Genomic DNA, 18,906 nt, shown 5'->3' on the forward strand with positions numbered 1-18,906 from the left:
TCACTGCTATGGGTCAGCTTTTTCATGCACTTCATGTAATGCACAAGCAATGTTCTTGCATCGTCTGTTCTGTCACTGCCAATAATTTTAATGAACGTGGCCGGCAGCACGCCTAAGTGTAATTGTGTTTGTCTACATTTATCCTTTTTTTAATTATCTTATAAGATAGCCTCTTGCCACACGACATCAACACACTTTTTGAAAAGGAATTGTATAGCTTGTTGGTATCCCCATCTCCTTTGAAGGACGGAACTGTGGACATCCAAATATCTCGTCAACCAAAGCATTTAGTGAAAGCAACCTACTATTGCTTTTTCATAGAGCCCGCCTATGAGTGCGAAAGGTCTGAATTACAGAGACATTTATAAAATATACATACCCGCAACACATTTCTGAAGCTTTGAAGCGTTTGCTTGGTTGAAAGTGTTCGATGCTACTGCCATATCTGATGCTACTGGATAGAATTACAAGAATGTCAAAACTCAACCCAACAGCTTAGCACTGCATGAGTAGGTGTTTTTTATCACTTAAAAAATTTCACCCAAGTCTCAAAGGATCGTAAGATGCGATGCGTGAGCCCGCATCGCCATGAGTTCCAGGGGAAATTCATTGGTTGATACAACAGACGTCGCTACGATACTGTAATAAGATTGAGTAAATGAAAACAAACTGAAGTACTGACGTGTGTATTGTGAGGTCAGACATTGCTAACCAGCTGCATTGTGGCCCCTTCAACAGCATCACGAGCTAAATGGGAGAGAAGGAAAGAAATATGGGCTCTTTTGATATGTGATAACTCCCTTAAAAGTTCTTTTCGGATTAACAAAGTTCTCCTGGAGGGGCTGCACTGGACCCGATGTGCTCTTTAGCCACGGTAAAGTGTGCTTCAGGATCCATTTTTAGTGGTGGATTTTGTTGCACTAAATTGAATTGCAAGGTTTCAAAGGAAATTGTTCACATTAAGAAGGCACGCAACCTAAAAGAGCCAGTCTAAGCCCTGCATTAAAAAAAAAACAACAAATCCTGTGCCGGGTAATCGTACAAGTCTGTAATGCCTGTGCTACATGGTAACTTTCAATTGTCAGTTGAATGCTCGCAAGTGCGCCTTATGTATTTCCAATGGGGGCACTTCATAGACAGTTGGTTCACAGGCCTTCGAAAGGCCTTTGAAATGGTCGTGTAGCGCAGGTGTAAGTCCGCCGTAAGACGTCCACAGCATTTAGGCTGATAGCTTGGCTAGAAGGGCCAAGTCGTAGAGGTATAGCACAACTGTTGCAAGGCTCTGTCAGTTCACACATTATACGTCAGTGTAACATCCTCGGTAATCAGGACTTTGTGTGTCCTGTTACTTGTCCAACTGAGCTTTCTTATCTTCGTTTTGAGTCGAATTCCTCTTCCATGCATCGTGACTGCAACATCGTTGATTGATTGATTGATTGATTGATTGATTGATTGATTGATTGATTGTAGGGTTTAGTGCGCCAATGCAACACAGGCGATGAGGTGCACCGTAGTGGAGAGCTCCGGATTAATTTTGACCACCTGGGGATCTTTAGCATGCGCCGAAATCTACACACGGGCATTTTTGCTTTTCGCCTCCATCAGAAAAGCAGCCGTTGTGGCCGGGAATCGAACCCGCGTCGACATGGCTTGCTCGACATGGCTTGTGCTCCTTCAATTAGTACACGCTCTTACTACGAGCTCTGCCCAGGGGTCCTCAGCTTGATGGCAGTGGGGTACTATTAGGTGGGCTCTGCATCAGCCAGTTGAGTCAGAGGCACCTAGGTGGAGAGGTGGCGCAGAGCTCATGGGCGTGGAGGTTTCTGTGTGGCTGATGTTGGCAAATGGGAATGCTGCGTGGCACATTTTGTACGTAGTGTAAGGAGCCATGACGAAGTTTGGGTGCCAGGTCACACAACTGTGCTACGTTACTACAGCACTCGTACACCTGGCAAATAGGTCATGCTTGGACCGACAAAGCTGTTGGGGCATTGCAATAATGAAAGCAACTGATTTTGCCCTTGTGTAGCTTTAAGTGTGATTTTGATATACTATCTGTGGAATTGCTGAAACCATTTTGTACCTGTGAATTTTCATGCATGAGTAAGTGATTGCTGTACTAATGCGGTGTGCTTTTTCTTACTAACTGTGCTTTCTTTTGCTTTCGCTTGTCAGCACGCCCAATCTCTACTACACTGCTTCCTTTGCTTAATATTAGGACATATGCATGCGATGAGAGCATCGTTTAACTGTATGTGCCTAAACGTAAAAATGTGCAAAACCACTAATATAAAGAAAAGCTGTTCAAAAGCAGCTGATGTGTATTATTTTGTTACATTTGCCATCCTGCATCTAGTATCTCGGATATGTCGTTGTTCAGTAAGGGTGATGATAAGAATCATTGCTTGGGGACACATGAGTAATGCTGTTTTGGCCATAACCGGCCTGGCAAAAATCATTAGCACGATGAAACATTAGCAAAGCACAGTAATCTACATTTTAGTGCTCTTAACATATTGCGATCACTGTGTTGATCATTGGTTTTCTTGAACACAAAGAATTTCAGGGTGAATTTCCTGCATGTAGAAAGGTTAGGCACGTGCAGACCAGTGTCTCAAAGTTCTTTTTAATGTGTGATCATGACAAAGAGTACACTAAAGAGCTTGTTATTTTCTGTCTTATTTTGCATATTTCGGTTTCCAAGTTGGCAAGAATTTTGTTTCCTCTCCGTTTTCTTCCTTTGGTTTCCTAGTCGGTTTTCGCTGTAAGTCTGTCATCTCATTGTACTTTTCTTTCTCATTTTACAGTTGCTTGTAACGTTGCTCTTTCTTTGCAGCAGCTCAGTTTTGGCAGATTCCTTGCAGCCATTCCTTCCCCACGTTCTCTGGCCCTCTCAAAAATTTGATTGCATGTTAATGATTTGTTTGAGTACCCCCCCTCCCCCTCCCAAATTTTAGTTCACTTGTTTACCCAGCTGCCTCATTATTGAATGACTAAGCACTTTGTTGTTTTGCATTGTGCCTGTTCAACTGGGCTAAGTGGCATGCAACGCAGGAGTGACTGCGGGCATCGGTCAAAGCTTCGAGCTGCATGTTGATGTTGTTGGCCTTGTTCAGCCGGTGATGGAGCACGGGCTTAAAGGGCTTAAGAATTCTATGTTGGCTGGAAGTTTTAACCTTTTGTTCTCATTGTGTGATGTGTAACGGAAGAGGCCCCGAATTGGTGGCACAGGAAAAAAAAAAAAAAAAACCCTTACCACCATGGCAGTGCCGAGGTAATGTGGTTTGTTCTTTGCATTTTGACTCAGATTTAAACCATACACTAAGGCTAATGCAATCAGTCATTCCACTGATCTTGTTGGTGTCTAGATTTTTTTTTTTTTACATGCTGGCGGATCTGTGCCTAGTGCTTAAAGTGGGAATTTAGTGCATGAGTGTTGGTTTTTTTTTTTTTTTTCTTTCTGTGATGCCACCCATTCAGGGCTTCCTTAGAGGAGAATGTGCATAGTGCTTGTACGGTTTGCGGCTGTGCTTGCATGCTTAGAGGATGTGCTTGTCGTGAAAAAATAAGTTTTAGACGTCGTGCGATCTCGTTGGTGTTGCGTAGAGTGGATATGGTAATGGTACTTATGCAGACTGTGCATTTGCTCTTTCAGCATACACACAATGCCAACACGAAAGTAATCTGCCCGGCTTTTGCTTTGACTTTAGCGGTAAATTCTATCTGTGATTTGGCGATTTGTTTGAAAAGACATGATTAAAGTGGTTTCTTTTGGTTGATGCTGCCTCTAAATATGGCACATTCTTCGATTCAGCATTGAAGGAAAGCTGTACTAGGCTGCTTTTTTTTTTTTTTTTTTTTCGTATAATTTGCCAGGCACCATTGCGCAGTAGCTCTGTGTTCCTTGTCTCTACAAGAAAATCTTGAATCTTAAAGCAGCTGAGCTGGGTGGCCGATAGGGTTCTGTTTCATGCAACTAGCTAAGCAGTGCCTGGTGTATCTGCAAATGTGGCAAATGTTAATGCACTTAATGCAAATTTTATATATTTTATATACTAATGCAAGCTTAACTGCTTTAGGTGCCCTATGAATTGGCATGAAAAGCCAGTTGATTAGATTTAAAATAGTTGCAATTTTCTTTAGCAACACTTCTGACCCCTGTATTGACAAACCTAACTTGCGTACATCTTAACTGTTATCTTTTCAACACCTTAACGCGTTTCAAGGACAAAGCTTATGCTGAAAGTGCGCCTTTTCCTACAACCTCGTCGGCCCAAAAAGTGAGCTCTTTAGCCCCAGACCTGCCTCCTCCCAATCAATTTTGTGGACTATGATGATGGCTTAGCTGAGTTAGATTTTGTGCATCGTTTGCAAGAAACGGATAAAACCGAAAAGCATTAAGCGTTTTCTGCCCGTGACAATCATCATACGCGGTGTTTTTCACACTGTGTACACTGATTGGTGCTTGCATTTTTCACGGGCGCTTAGCTAGATGGAAAAGGGTGCCTTGAATAAGGGTGCCTTAAGGAAGGCTTTTGAAACAAATAGTGGCCTTCTGTTGTTGTCCCTTTCCGGAAGTGTGCATTCTGAATACGGGAATGAGAAATATGTGCTTAGTATGCAAAAGTTAATCTATAGGCTAAATTAACTGCCCCATAGAGAAGCTGCAGGCTTTAATTGGGTAATGTTAGTCTTATTTTTCAAGTATTCTAGCTTTGTTGGCTAGGAAAGTTGGAGTGACTTTGAATATCAGGATGTGAGTGATCCTGTTGTTTAATAGAGTGGCTTGTCTATCAGGAATTTTGCGAGTAAGGAGTTCAGAATTCTTCACTGCATACAACTAGTATGTCTTTTGTACGCAGTGTTTGATGTTAGAGCCTAAGAGGGCCCAATTAGCGTGTAGCTTTCCATAACACTGTGCTAGCTTAGCTGTAATCTTGTCATGTTAAGCTATACTTAAAGAAAAAGCTCATCTTTGCAGGCTTCTAAACAACTGCAAAACAAGACCAATAAAACAAAAAAGTGCCATCACTCCTTAATTAATGTCTTCCTGAATATTACTAAAAAATTCTCCATACTTAGCTTACACACATAGTTAAGCATTTGGAGTGTGGTTCCAGTGTCAAAATTTGCGCCTATGGGGCTTGGTAGTTGCCCTATACTGGTGCACGATGGTTGCGGCCACCTTCGGTTCTCTTCAATTCATCATTAACCGGAAAAAGGTTGTCTGGATGGTCACTAGGGCTAAACGCTGAGTGAAACAAACAGCTTGACTGTTCTGTTCTGCCTAAAGCATGGGAACACAGAATGCTGGCTCATGTGGCTCTTGCACAGTGGGCCTAAAGGGGGAGAACAGCCCAAGTGTGGGAGTGTTGGCCATGAAGGGCAGAGGCAGATTTTTCATTCATTCTGGCTGGCATTGTACCCAGTAGGTTCCAAGCAGAGATGGCAAAGTTGCTTGTAAAAAGTAATTAAATTACGTTACTCTTTGCTTTCCTAGAATTTTCTAAAATGTAATTAAATTACATTAGAAATTACAGGTGGCCAAAAGTAATGACATTACATTACTATTACTTTTCAAAAGTAATCAAAAACTTTGAAATGACTTCGAAACGCATGAAAAGGGAACGAAGAGGCACGAGAAAGCAGGCAGAGCTCTCATCGAAGTGTTGTTTCCTTCGCGTTCGTAGAGTTCGTAGAGTTTCAATGCCCAGAGACTCTCTGGGCGTTGGAACTCTACTTGGTCAACTTTTCTTGGTCACCTTTTTATGCCATAAGAGAAGCAGACAGCCTATATCGTAGTCAAAAGTAATTGGGAAAGTAAAGAGTAATTTTCACGAAATTACTGGCCTGAAGTAATTTATTACATTACTAAATTACCAATGCTCTAAAGTAATTCATTACATTACTCATTACAGCAGGAAGTAATTTAATTACTGTAATTTAATTACTGCCAAGTCTGGTTCCAAGTCCCAGACTTGGCTTGGGCTTTGTACCGGCCAGGTATCGCAGTTAATGGCACACACGTGAGCATAAGGGGCAAGAGGTATGAGCCTGGTGCATAGTACTGGCTGCTGATGCCCACAGACATGCTGCATATTGCAAGAACTATGAACTGCAAGATGGCATGTGAGGGCCACCCTGCTAGTGTTGTGTGCAAGAGGGTAATTCTCTTTAGTGCTCACCGCACAGTTTCCCTGGAAAAATGCGGCATACTAGTTTTTAAGCTTCATGTGATCAATAAATGAAATTTGGGCCTAGTACAAACAAGCTGCCCTACTGAACACTAGATTTCTACCACCACCATTCAGACTTCGATTCTCCTCGAGACACTTCCTCAAAATAAAGTTTATCTCTCTCTCTCTCTCTCTCTCTCTCTCTCTCTCTCTCTCTCTCTCTCTCTCTCTATATATATATATATATATATATATATGGGAATAATTTTTCTTTTCTTGGGGTAAGGTGCAGCAACATAGTATGCAGAGACCTTCATAGAAGTAGAAAAAAAAAAGATGGTTTTTTGTTCTTGTAGTTTATACAGGCATTTGGGAAGGGGGGGGGGTATATAAAGCACTGCAAAGAAAAAGGGACAGCATCGTGCGTACATTGTCCGTGGCGCATAAGGGGTTAAATGGGTCAGATTTTTTGAATGGTACCAAAGTTGTGTCTGGAAAATTTTGTGCTTTTTATGCACTTTAGGCTCTTTGGTTTAATTTCCTGATTTCGGCATGTACAAGGTGTATAGAAGTCTATGGAAGATATTATAGGTGGGCAGTTGGGACTATTGGGTAGGCAGTTGAGTGCTCTGGTGTGACTGCATTACCCGTGAGGCGCGGATAGCCAAGCGTCTACTTGTACTCTTGGAAAAGTGCTCTAAGGTTTGTACTTATGCATGAATTAGCAGTGTTTGGCAAGAAGACTTGGCAAGAATGCAAAACCTGGTCACTTTAGTGCAGAAAACTTCCCTTGGGGACATACCTACACTATAGAAACATTCAATTTATGCACAAGTGGGGAAACTGGCAACTCACACGAATTATTTTCCATGCTTCATAGGCGGGAGGAGGATTTTTTGACCCTGTTAGCATGACAGCTTCGTGTGATAGCTGTAGCATCACTACTAGAGATAGTCCATTGAAGTCAGTCGCACTTGACGTGAGACTTGATGTGAGACTTGATGGAGCGCAAGCTCACAGTCCAAGTTGATACCGGGAGGGTTTGACCCATAGTGACCCAACTTTATTGACCACAGAACATTTTCTTAGTTCAAGCGCAGGTGGCAGCTACTTGTCGTCGCATTTGGGTTTATGCCAACTTGAGTCGTGGAATGCTAGACTTGGAATGTGGGTTGATCAAGTGTCCTGTTGTGTGAGAAAAAATGTCCCCACAGCCCTGTTCTCGGAAGTGGCAGTTCGTTGCATAGCAGGAAATGATTTACTGGCTAATCGGGCAATTTGACTGACAGATTTGGGTGGCAGCAGCATTCATGAGGCATTTTCAAGTTTGTTTTCACTCAGGTTCCTAGCATCTCAGCAATTTGAAATTTAAGCATCTGTGAAATGCTTGAAATGATCAATGAGCAACACAATTCAGATATGAGCAACACAATTCAGATAGCAGTATGGCCTGCTCTTTCAGTCCACTTAAAATGTGTGGGGTTCTTTCTGATCTGTTTTGGGTCTGATTATTACAGGATTCACATTTTTCATGCATGTACTCTATAGCCGAGAGTTCCACATGCTTACAATAAGCACGTTGTACATTGCCACATCATCTTGCTATGGTGCACTGCCAAGGTTTTTTTTTCCTTTCTGTAGATATATTTCATGTGTAGTGCTGTTTGGTATTTTTTGTGCAGTAAGTTCTTCCATCCTGCTCTTCTTGGCACCTCTCTAAAGCAGCGCACGATATACCATTTGGTTTGTTGTTTTAAATGGTCAGCCATACAAAACAAGTATCAGGAATATTGTTTAGCAAAGGGAGTTGCTAAATTTGAAATAGCAGCAAGTGGCATAGCTGCATTCAGAAACATATAATGTTATTGTAGCAACAGCAAAATGTCTCATTTGCTGTTAATTTCCAAGGCGTTGCAACTCTTGAGCTACAATTTGCAATCTGTCCTCTTTGGGATAAATTTTCCGTACCGGCTGTCAAGGGATGATACATGGCAGAGGGAATCTAATTATCCTGTGGGCTTGCATATAATGCATACCTGTTTTTATTTGTTCACAATACTTTACAGGTTTCTGAGAGCATTGAGTAAGGCAGGTTTATGAACAAAAAGCACAATCTGGCATTGAAGTGAGGGCAATTTAAATTAAAAGGATGTATACATGTCTATATTGAGAAGGGTTACACCATAGGTATAGAAAATGAAGTTACCAATTTGTAGGTAGGCAGGAATAATGCTGAGTCCAAAAAAGGGAAGGTGGAAAAGAAAAGACATCGTTTTGAAGGCAGAAAGTGTACACAAAGTCTCAGAATATTTTGTGATCTGATCTGAAGGTGATAGTGTGGATGCTCATTCCGGATCGAGATAACGCGATGGAGAGCTGACTAATTACGGGAACATGTTGCAAAATATGGCTGCAAAGTTGAACTAATCATGTAATCCTCTTGATATACTTTATAGGGTAGCTCAGATTTTAGAGGGCTATAAACGTATTTGCTTCGTTCGTGCAGCCTATCATGGCATATCTTGGTTCTTGTATCCTGAAATTAGCTGCGGCCTGCACAGCCCCCAGTTGCTTTTTTTTGTTGTTGTTGTTTTGTTAAAAAAAAAAAAAAACACCTTGTTTACTGTTGGCGATTAGCACTTGTGGCTGCTTGTTCTCAGATCTGAGAGTAAGTTAGGTGCCCATCTTTTTGTGCCCCGATTGCCCAAGCTCCAAACATGTGCTCTGCTCAGTCTTAACGTTGCATTACAAGACTGCTCCAAGTGCCCTGTTGTGACGCCTTTGTTCTGCCATGTTTGGCTCAGGTGATTCGCAAGGGGTGGATGTGCATCCACAACCTGGGCATCATGAAAGGTGGTTCCAGGGACTACTGGTTTGTGCTCACATCTGAGTCCATCTCGTGGTACAAAGACGAAGAGGCAAGTACCGCCGCTCCTCGCCTCGTTGCTCTCGTGGGGTCCCACTGGCCTTGGGAATGGAAAATTCGCCAAAAGATCAATTTTCTGTATTTTATTTCCAGTCTACGAGCCCCAGTTAATGTGCCTGCAACACATCACAGCTGCATTTTTAAGCATTTGCAAAGCTGTCCTCTAAAAGGCCATTTCCGCCTGTGTTTCCTAACTTCTTGTTTTGTTACCAGGAGCCATTTCTTTTTTTTCTGTAAGATCAGCTGTCACCCACAATATCTCGTGATGTCCTGGTCAGATTCGCAAATTTTTTTCTGCGTTTTAATCCTTATGATATTGCAATGGAGAGCCACAAAAAGGCGAGATTTATTTTTGCTAGAATGAAAGGTGGTGCCATTTATTTTACAAAACTGTATTTGCTGATCTGATATTTGATACGGTTATAGCTTGTGCAACCAGTAGCAGTGCTTAAATAATTGCTGTTATGGTGTATGGTTGCTTTCCCTGGTTCTTCTGGCTCACAAAGGGATATAAGGTATTCGGCATTTGAAGGGGGAATTCTCTGTGTGTGGGGGGGTGCTGGCAGGGCTGCCAAAGCTGAATTTTTAATTGTTCTGCCATGATGACTTTTCAGCTAGGCATTGTGTACAGCGAAAGATTTCCATTTTATGGTTTCAGGAGAAGGACAAGAAATACATGCTTCCTCTGGATGGTCTGAAGATCAAGGACATTGAGGCTGGCTTCATGTCTCGAAGGAACACATTTGCACTTTTCAATCCTGATCAGAGGTACCTATTTTTTTTATTTCCCCTTTATCATTGCTTTTCTTACCATGCCTGTTGAAGTCTGCCATCTTTGAATGATGGATTCCAAGTTTCATAGCGAGGCTCCCAATGTGAACTTTGAACTTCCACTACTTGGACTATCAGGTGGAATAGTGATTGTATTGGTTCAGCCAAATGCATAACAGCTTAGGAGCAGTGGCGAGCGGTATAATTGCATGCATTTCTTAAATGGCTCATGCTTGATATTCATGCATATGTGCACTCGATTTTCACTCTGGAAATCGCAGCAGGCGGTTCGCATAGAATATTTTACTCCTGCAAATTTAGTGTTGCTGATTGGGAAATGCTAACCTGTAGGCTTTTTTCTTTTTGCTTGTGTGTTGATTTATGTGTATACATACATGCACACACTGTGTTTACCCCCAAAATCTACACACATTCAGGGAGTGTTCACTATGCGAAGTGAGCATTTCTACACTTTTTTTCCACTGCAATCTTAACTTGTGACCCCTTGCACATGGCGGGAATCGCTTTTCTAACTTACTCTGTAAATTTTACACCGCTGGGAAATAAAGCCTTGCAAATCCATGGCTAATGTTCAGTCCCCAGTTCAGTTTCCGTAGACACCCTTTTAATTACTCAAAGCACATCACAACCACCTTCTACCATGCCTTTGAAGCCACTCAAAAACCAAGGACAGAATTATATCAGATTATGTATCTGAGGGTTTCCTGCTTGCGGTACCTACATTCGCCCATCTCGAGTGCTGCCCTATCTGCTCAAGGCCGAACGTTGTGTCCCAACGCCAAAGGGGATCAGATAACAGGCATCATGCCCGCTGTGTGAGACAGTGTTCCAGCCAATGTCGCGGTGACAGTGTTCTATAAATCGCTGCTTTTTTTTTTGCTTTTGAAGTTAATTTTTATTATTAAAAAAAAGGGGGGGGGTGCACTTGTTATGCAAGGATTTAAAAATTTTTTTAGACATATTTTATATAACTTAATCAAATATAACTCTGTATAATATATAGAGTTGTATATATAAAAGCTCTGTGTCGTACTTGAGGGAGCAGCCAAAAACAGGCAGTCAGTGCACTGAGTCAGCACTGTTGGGAAGAAACTGGAAGTTAGCAATTACTTACAAAACCTGGTAAAATATAGCATAGTATTTGGGCGAGTAACCTTATGCCACATAATTCCATAGTCATAAACTTTGTGCTGTCTTTGGGGGATAAAAATGACTTGAATTGTGACAACGTGAGCTCACCTGAACTGTCAGTGCACCATAAGAAAACAGCAGGTGTGAGTAATTCACTTGAAAGGCTATTGTACTGCAGGGAAAGCCAGATGTCGCAGTGTCACCACAGCTCATGCTCACAAAAACCACTCATCAGCTCACCTCTGACCCATGACAATTCCTCTTGCATTATTTCACTGTAGCCATTCGTCAATTGCCTAATCACCACAAGATGTCATTTCTTACTTGAAACACTATCAGCTCCAGTTGCAATCCTACAAAACCATTCAACCAGTTGATTTCATCGGTATCAGCCAATCACTCTTAAGGTGTATACTAATGCGTCATAAGTGCGCAAAAGTAGCTGCTGAGTTGCCACCCTTTATTTTGTTTTTGGAACGAGTTTTGTTCCGAGGCAATCTTTTTACAAATGCGGAGCTGTATGTTGTCTTTCTATTGAAAAATTGGAATATTTTCCAAGTATTTTTGAGTTCAGAAATTCAAATCAACAGTTGCATTAACTCTTTCGCTACCGCCGGAAAATTGACTAATTTTAGGGGTCCAAGAAAACATTTTTTTCCCTGCTAAAAAATTGGTTACGCACTAATTGCAGGAACACAAAATGCAGATTATTTAACGGCCTTTCCAATAACACCAGTTTTTTAAAGGTTTTTATATATCATAGTTGTAAAAAAAATATCAAAATCAAAATTTTTGTCAAGTTGTCGAAAAAAATGATAAAAAAGGAGTTGTGTTTATCAAACCACCGGTAGTAGAAAAAAATTAGAATATACATTTTGTAGGGAAACATGTCAAAAACACGCCCTAGAAAAAATGTTGACTTGCGCGGAACAGTTTGTCAGATATAAAAAAAAAATGTTAGCATGCACGGTGCTCGTGTCATGCGGTGAAGCCCAACCTCCAATTCAAAATGTGCAATTTCGGGTGGTTTCCTGGAATAAACCTGGCGGTTTGTCATTATCAGAGGCTCCAATTTGCCCCTACATAACGTAAAAACATCATGTCAATGGCTGACTTTTCATTTACAGCGAGCACAATATTTGGGACTAGCACGCGATGCGGAAAAAAAACATGCATGAAGTTGAAAACGGAACGCCGTGGCTGATGCTTGTTGTCGTTCACGGTCAGTTATCTCTCAAAACATAAAGCTGAGCTTTATTATCATCTTCTTACTCGCAATTGTAGCCTTGCTCGCAAAAATGAGGTACGATGAGCTAGAATCGTGCCCTGCGATCTTTGGCCGAGTAGCAGTTGCGCGATGAAAAAGATCAGCACAACGAGCCTCCTCTATTGCAGTGCCACCTAACATTTTTCAAATGAAACAGGACAAAAACTTCTCGGAGACTCTGTCCGAATAGACAGTTCAACTAAGCAGCAACATTAGACACCCGGATATACCCTCGCATGGAAACGAAACTGGAAGTCGAACAGCTGGCAGTGTAAGGCCAGTTTGAAGTGCTGTCCTCGGCGGAACAGATATCTGGCGACTGGGTGTGATCTTTTGACTTGCATCTGAAGTTCTTATCGCAGAAATCGGGTTAGGGTGGAAGAAATCAGGAGCGCCGTGCTTTGTTCGAGGATCAGTCGCGGACGCTCCAGGCGCCATGGCAGGTAGCCTTGAAGTTGGGTAACTGCGTAGTAGCGCTAAATATGAATTTCGCAATGCAGAAACGAAACCGAAACTGTTGTAAACTGTTTGCGAATGGTCCTGGGGTAACTAGAACTACCACAGTACTTAGAACAACGTGCGCAAAGGCAATAAAACTGCCTAAAATCATAAAGTAGCTTTGCAACCAGGCACTGCTTGACATTTTCAGACGACTTCTGGGATTATTACTGTCAAAGCGCGAACCGGACAATTGAAAATCGTTTGCTAGTTCCCCATTCACGCCCTGATAGCAAAAAACAAGCGCTGGTGCAGAGTAATTACGAGGTGCACGCATTCTTCGTTGGTAGCAGTGACGCGCGATGACCACGCCCCTTTTCCACACCCAGGTGATTCAAAAGCATGTCAAAAATCCCGTTTCCGTAGCAAAAATGAAAACAAAACTGATTTTGAAAGGCCATTTTCTGATCTAACTCCGAACAGCTTTACTTGTTCGAGAAACGCGTGGAACGCTATGAAAAGGCGCTCCTAAAAGTATCGATCAAATTGATCGATTTTGATAGGCGCGGTAGCGAAAGAGTTAATGACTTGGATAGATCAAATTCTATCTTTGCTGAAAATGGGAGATTCCCCTGCCAAACACATGCTAAACATTCTTCGCAACAAGTTAGCACAACTAAGCGCTGAATGTATCACACTCTAAGTGCTTACGATCATCACGAAACTTTTGTGCCTGCTTGGAAATATTTTCAGAAATATTGCAGTGCACGTGCCTTGGTGAAAAAGGGGAATGGTAATAACCACAGAAGACATTGAGTTACGTAACGACTGCTCACAAACACTTGCTATCTCATGAGAATTTTTTTTCTGTTTGGGCTGGATTTGTTTGGTATGCCTTGTTTTGTAAACCAGTTCTTTGTTGAGGGCACCCGGAGTGACAAACTGAAGGTCTCTTTTTTTTTTTATCCATCTTGGGGACAAATTTTCAATCAACTCCAATCAGTGCATTTCTCTCTATACTTTTTGAAGAACCCATGGCACGTCCTACGAGTGTAGGTTGCCACAAGAGGTTGCAGAAGAATACTCTTATTAAGCAGAATCTCAACTAAAGGCAGCAGGGGTTGTCCTTGCCCAGTAGCGCGAAACGGTCAGTTTTATGGCAACCATGGTTGGAAGCTGTGTTCCAGTGCATGTGGGGGTGGTGGGGCGGCATGTGATCTCAACGTTGCACATGGCCCCCGCCGGAGGAACGTGTACAAGGACTACAAGCAACTGGAGCTGTCGTGCGAGAGCCAGGAGGAGGTTGACTCCTGGAAGGCATCCTTCCTGCGGGCGGGCGTGTACCCGGAGCGGGCGCAGAGCGCCGCCGGGGACGGCGAGGGGGGCACGGACGGGGGCGGCCCTGAGGGCAGCGGCTCCTCCATGGACCCGCAGCTGGAGCGCCAGGTCGAGACCATCCGCAACCTGGTCGACTCCTACATGCGCATCATCACCAAGACCTTCCGCGACCTCGTGCCCAAGATCATCATGCACCTCACCATCAACGACGTGAGAAGTGCTCCTCCTGCTGCGCATGTGTTTGTGTGTGCTATTCTAGGGCTTACCAAATTTTCTCTGTGTTGGGCCTGACAGTGATCAGCGATTGGCTGTTGTATAAGTGGAACCTGTTTCTGATGGTTAGGTCTTTGCAGAGACATTCACCACTTAGTTCTTATCAGAGCTGTTGATATGGTAATGGCTGGAGTGGTTCTTTGCTGCTTTTTTGGGGTTTCAAGGTTTTTAAAGGATGCACTTGGAAATGCTGTGAAAGGGCCAGTGAATGGAATTGTATGGTCTGTTTAGCCTTTTGATCAGGTTGAAACCTCAAAGAGGAGGTAGGCCATATTCAGTGCTTTCTACTACTGAGCACTAATTTTGTTTTTGGTGGGCGGGGGAGTGTTGGAGAGTGCTAATGCTCTTAATATGGCGACATCTGCTTGCTGCCTGTATAAATTGTGCTTGAACAACAACAAAAAAGGCTGATAACCATGCACTTGGCTCAAATCAACTATGAGAACAGGGCGATGGCATCAAATAACATTGCAAACCAGCATGGCTTTATTGTGGCATTTCTGAAGTGACTACATAAAGCCAACATTGCCAGAGTTCAAAGAGAAATATGCAGTTGGGGGCACAGATAGTCTGGCAAGTTCCCTTTGGTGTCGCTTGAAGTGCTGCTCTAAAGGGTTTTCGTCAAAGTTTAGCTCAGCTTGTACATTTTCATTCGGTATCTTTCATTGTGCTAGAATACATAAGTGCTAGTGTGACTGGCTAAAAAGCTATTGTCCTCATGCTATTTGGCCCTTGTCTTTGTTTTTTTACAGACTAAGGAATTCATATATTCAGAACTACTAGCAGCCCTGTATGCTTCAGGCGATCAGGTAAGTGGCAAATTAACCAGCGTTTGTCATTTCCTTCTGAAAACAACCCTGACTCTGTCATCGTGGCGCCACGGCTTCCAAAGGTAGCTTCGTTATGGCAGAAAAATGGCCAATTTTGAGTGCTTCCACAAAACTTTTTTTTGTCTTGAGCTACTGGATGCATTTAGCATTGCTATGCACAAAATTGTAGCTTATAGATTGCTCTTTCAAACACATAATAGCAGTTTTGTAAAAGGAACAATTATTCAGAGTTGATTGGTAAAATAAACAAAAAAAAATTGCACAAAAAGTATACACACAGTACATATAGGCGATTGTACTGAGCCTAAAAATTATTTTAGGAATTCTAAGATATGCAAGTTGTTTCTATGTTCCTACGCTATGATTCAGTATATACATCGAGGGTGTACACCAAGTTTTGGATTTTTGCCGGCCCGCCAACATAGCGACCCTGATGGCTGTGCCACTTCGCGAGGCCACTCGAGAGTGAGTCGGTCTCTCTAAAATTCTTATCACTTCAATGGTAAGAAACGAAAGAAAAATCCAGTGCTTTTGAAAAGCAGTGCGCGTTGCACTGCAGTGCTAATCTAACACAAGTGCCAGGCTATATCTTGAAGGTGATAACGTGATACGGCGCAGTGTATTTGGCAAAATAATCTCACTGCACATTGTCCAGGCCCTACACAGAAAAATAAAACTGCAGTCATCAGATAAGAAGCACGTTTTGTTTATAAATAAAACGCGAAGTCAAAATTGAACCTTACCCCTGCACTAGTCGAAGTCTGAGGCCGTTGAATGGGAGCGTCTTCATCAGAACTGAAATCTGACAAACCCACATCGTTGCGGGATACCTCACTGCTGCTGGGGTAAGAAAAATCAGCAGCTGCAGCTGCTGAAGTCCCTGCCACAGCGCTGTGCTTTTGGGGAGCGTGCTGTGAAGTGGACGCCATTTTTCGTGCAACCCGCCACTATCGCGGGTTCAAATTTCACTCTTGACACTTTTTCCGCGCATGAAATGAAAACAATAAAAATCGAAAAAGGAGTTGCCAATAAATATGCTAGACAGCGTTAGTTGTCCACAAGGCACCGTTTTTAGCTTTTGCGGGACGTTTGAAATCATCGGAACTCTGGGCCCGATGGCCTATGGCGCCGTAAGGAAAGAGTTAATACAGTGATTTTGTAATCTAGTTCTGCAAACTGAAGGCATTTCTGGTGCCTTTAAAGCTTTTATTTTTCAGTGAAATTTGTGCTGTGCATATTTTTATGTAATGAAGGTGTTTTCTTCCTGATTTGGTTCCACACCAAGAACCTGTGCATACAATACCACATTTCGTTTTCCACTTATTCTGGGCCATTTAGAGAGGAGAAGAACCATGGTGCTCTCCTTAGTCAACTGCAATTTGCCAGTTCTAATAGTACAACATGGTAGCTCTGCTACAAACAACACATCCTTCTGGCAAAGCCTATAGTTGGTTCCTTTGTACTGCGCCAAAGCTTTGCAGAGAATTCAGGGATGCGTAAAAGAATGGAACAAGTATTTATTAGGCATTCTTTAATGTAGATGCTTTAAGTTACTTGCATCTAATTTGATCTGCCTGCTTTCTTGATTTTGAGTTACCAGAAACGAAAATGATCATATGGTAATTGTCCGAATAAGTTGAAATTCTCTAGTTTTAAATTACACAGTCACTTTTTGCCATGGAGTCTTACAGGAGCCATGCAGACAAAACACAAGTTTGGCTCATTCGAAAGATTGCCTTGTTAGAATCATACTGACGCCACTTTTAACGTAAACTTTGCTCAGTAAGCTACATAAATAGGAAAAAAGGGAATGGTCATGCGACCTACTACCTCATCTCCCGCACTAGAACCTATGATGCAATATGCACTCATCTCACTCCTCGTCGCTCTTCGAGAGCTCCTGGTCGCTTTCCGCTGACCACAACATCTCGTCCTCGGTGCCGTCAAGCGCGTTCACGATGCAACACTTCTGAACGAACGTTCAACCATGGTCGATGGGATCGTGGCCCACGCCTCGCACGCCCATCCCGCAAGCTTCTCCAGAGGTGCACGCTTCAGCCAACCGCTCGTTGTGAATGTGTGGGAGCCGCTCATAAGCCGTGGAAGCGGTGCACCTTTGTTGCTGCTGCTGCCATTGCTGTTATCAAGCCCGCAAGTGGATCAATTTGACGATTTGTGTGAACGTCGATAGAAAAGCCTAGGCACCTAGGCATCCTGCATCCGAAAAATCGTTGCTAAAAGCTTTGGCGCCATCTTCAGATGGCGATGGCGATGGGTGGGACGAAATTTCAGCTGTTTCGGCAGTTTCGGTTTCATATCCGATTCTAATGTGCATGCAATTTTTCGGCCTAATTTTCCTGAAAAAAAGTGCGCGTTGAATCGAGAATCGGGTAGGTACGGTACTACAGCTGGTACTGCGCGCACTACTATGCTTGTTACAGCTGCACGACAGTCCGGTGCTTCGCGGTTGTCTCGCACGACACTGGCTAATTGGTGTAAGCGACATTGTCTTACGTGACCCTGTTTGTCGAGCGTACCCCATGTTTCACAAAACGATTACTACCTACCGTATCCCGTATCAAAAACAAGCCAGGTGCAAATACGCTCAGATACAATGCGCAGTATGGTGGCGCTATCTAGGAGGACTGACGGTAGACAAGGCGTTACAGCAGTCTGCTGCATAGTAAATAGCGCACTAATATTCGCTTGAAGGCCTGTCCTGGTTACATCATCGCAGACTTCACAAACACATAATTAGGCGGGAGAGTGAAATTTTAACTTCAATTGATTAATTTCTCAGTGAATAAAGCATCGTTTGCTGCCCGACAAGCGCTGGGGCCACTATAAAACAAACCAAATCTTTCGAATAAAACAAACTTGTATTTTCTCTGCATAGCCCTTAAGAAGGAAATAAGGCCTGTTAATTCGATTCCATTAGGCATGGTAATTCAAGGTCAAAACTCGCTTTGTGCACCTGCCACTCCTTTTGGGGAATTAAACCGTGGCAGTACCTGCGAAATGTTAATGGCCAGTTTCAAGCTCCAGAGAAGGCTGTGGCAAAGTGGTAGCAAACAAATCAAAGCTACGTGGTCATGTCAAAGCCAGTGTGCATGAGAGCCTTCATTTCTGGTTTCATGTGCTCTAAAAACAACTAATTTTTTGGCTGGGCAACCAACGCGACTTGTTCATGTTTGTGACTTTATTTTCATTCCATCCATTACATGTGCTCAAAAGTAATTATTTGGAGAATTTATCACATCATCCAAAATTTTATGTTACTGGTAATGAGGAATTGCATCATTTTAAAGGAGCACTGAAACCAAAATTTTGTTTTTTTATTACTTTTGTCGAATTTTTTGAAAAAAACTTTCCCTGGTGGTCAAATTAGTTTATTGCGGATTTGGAATGTACAAAATGTCAAAAGTCAGGATTAAATGGTAAAAAATTATCAGGAACAGTATTTTTGGGTCAGCATCACTTAGAACTGAAAAATGTTCAATTGTATTTCAGAGTGTGGTATTCCTTGAAGCACGGGTCTACGCACAGTGCCTTATCGCAGTCTGCACGCATAAAGCGCAAGCGCATGTCCGAAAATGAGCTGTCTTCTTCCGAAGAAAGACTGTCTTCCGATTCAGACTCGGTGAAAGGAGCAAACTCAGAGTCAGAAGAGTCATCGTGGTCGGTGTCATCAGAGCGGGCAGTTCGTTGGGCCATATCGCCGCTTTGCCGTGCATC

At 42.7% G+C, this 18,906-nt stretch overlaps 1 protein-coding gene across 7 annotated transcripts in view; it reads left to right on the top strand.

The window, feature by feature from the left end:
- Positions 1–18,906, top strand: part of Shi (dynamin-1 shibire) — a 69,882-nt gene that overhangs the window by 29,279 nt on the left and 21,697 nt on the right. For 3 of the 7 annotated variants that reach the window (XM_077678234.1, XM_077678252.1, XM_077678259.1), the window contains 5 exons: positions 2,753–2,764; positions 8,981–9,094; positions 9,761–9,869; positions 13,974–14,278; positions 15,094–15,150. In XM_077678234.1, the coding sequence (XP_077534360.1) occupies positions 2,753–2,764; positions 8,981–9,094; positions 9,761–9,869; positions 13,974–14,278; positions 15,094–15,150 (597 nt within the window). Of the gene's footprint in view, positions 1–2,752; positions 2,765–8,980; positions 9,095–9,760; positions 9,871–13,973; positions 14,279–15,093; positions 15,151–18,906 lie in introns of all 7 variants that reach the window. The other 4 variants (XM_077678245.1, XM_077678263.1, XM_077678241.1 and 1 more) reach the window with 3 other exon arrangements.

This window comes from Haemaphysalis longicornis, unplaced genomic scaffold, assembly GCF_048455015.1.
Source record: "Haemaphysalis longicornis isolate Haplotype H1 unplaced genomic scaffold, Haemaphysalis longicornis Haplotype H1 scaffold_1, whole genome shotgun sequence".
NCBI lineage: Eukaryota > Metazoa > Arthropoda > Arachnida > Ixodida > Ixodidae > Haemaphysalis > Haemaphysalis longicornis.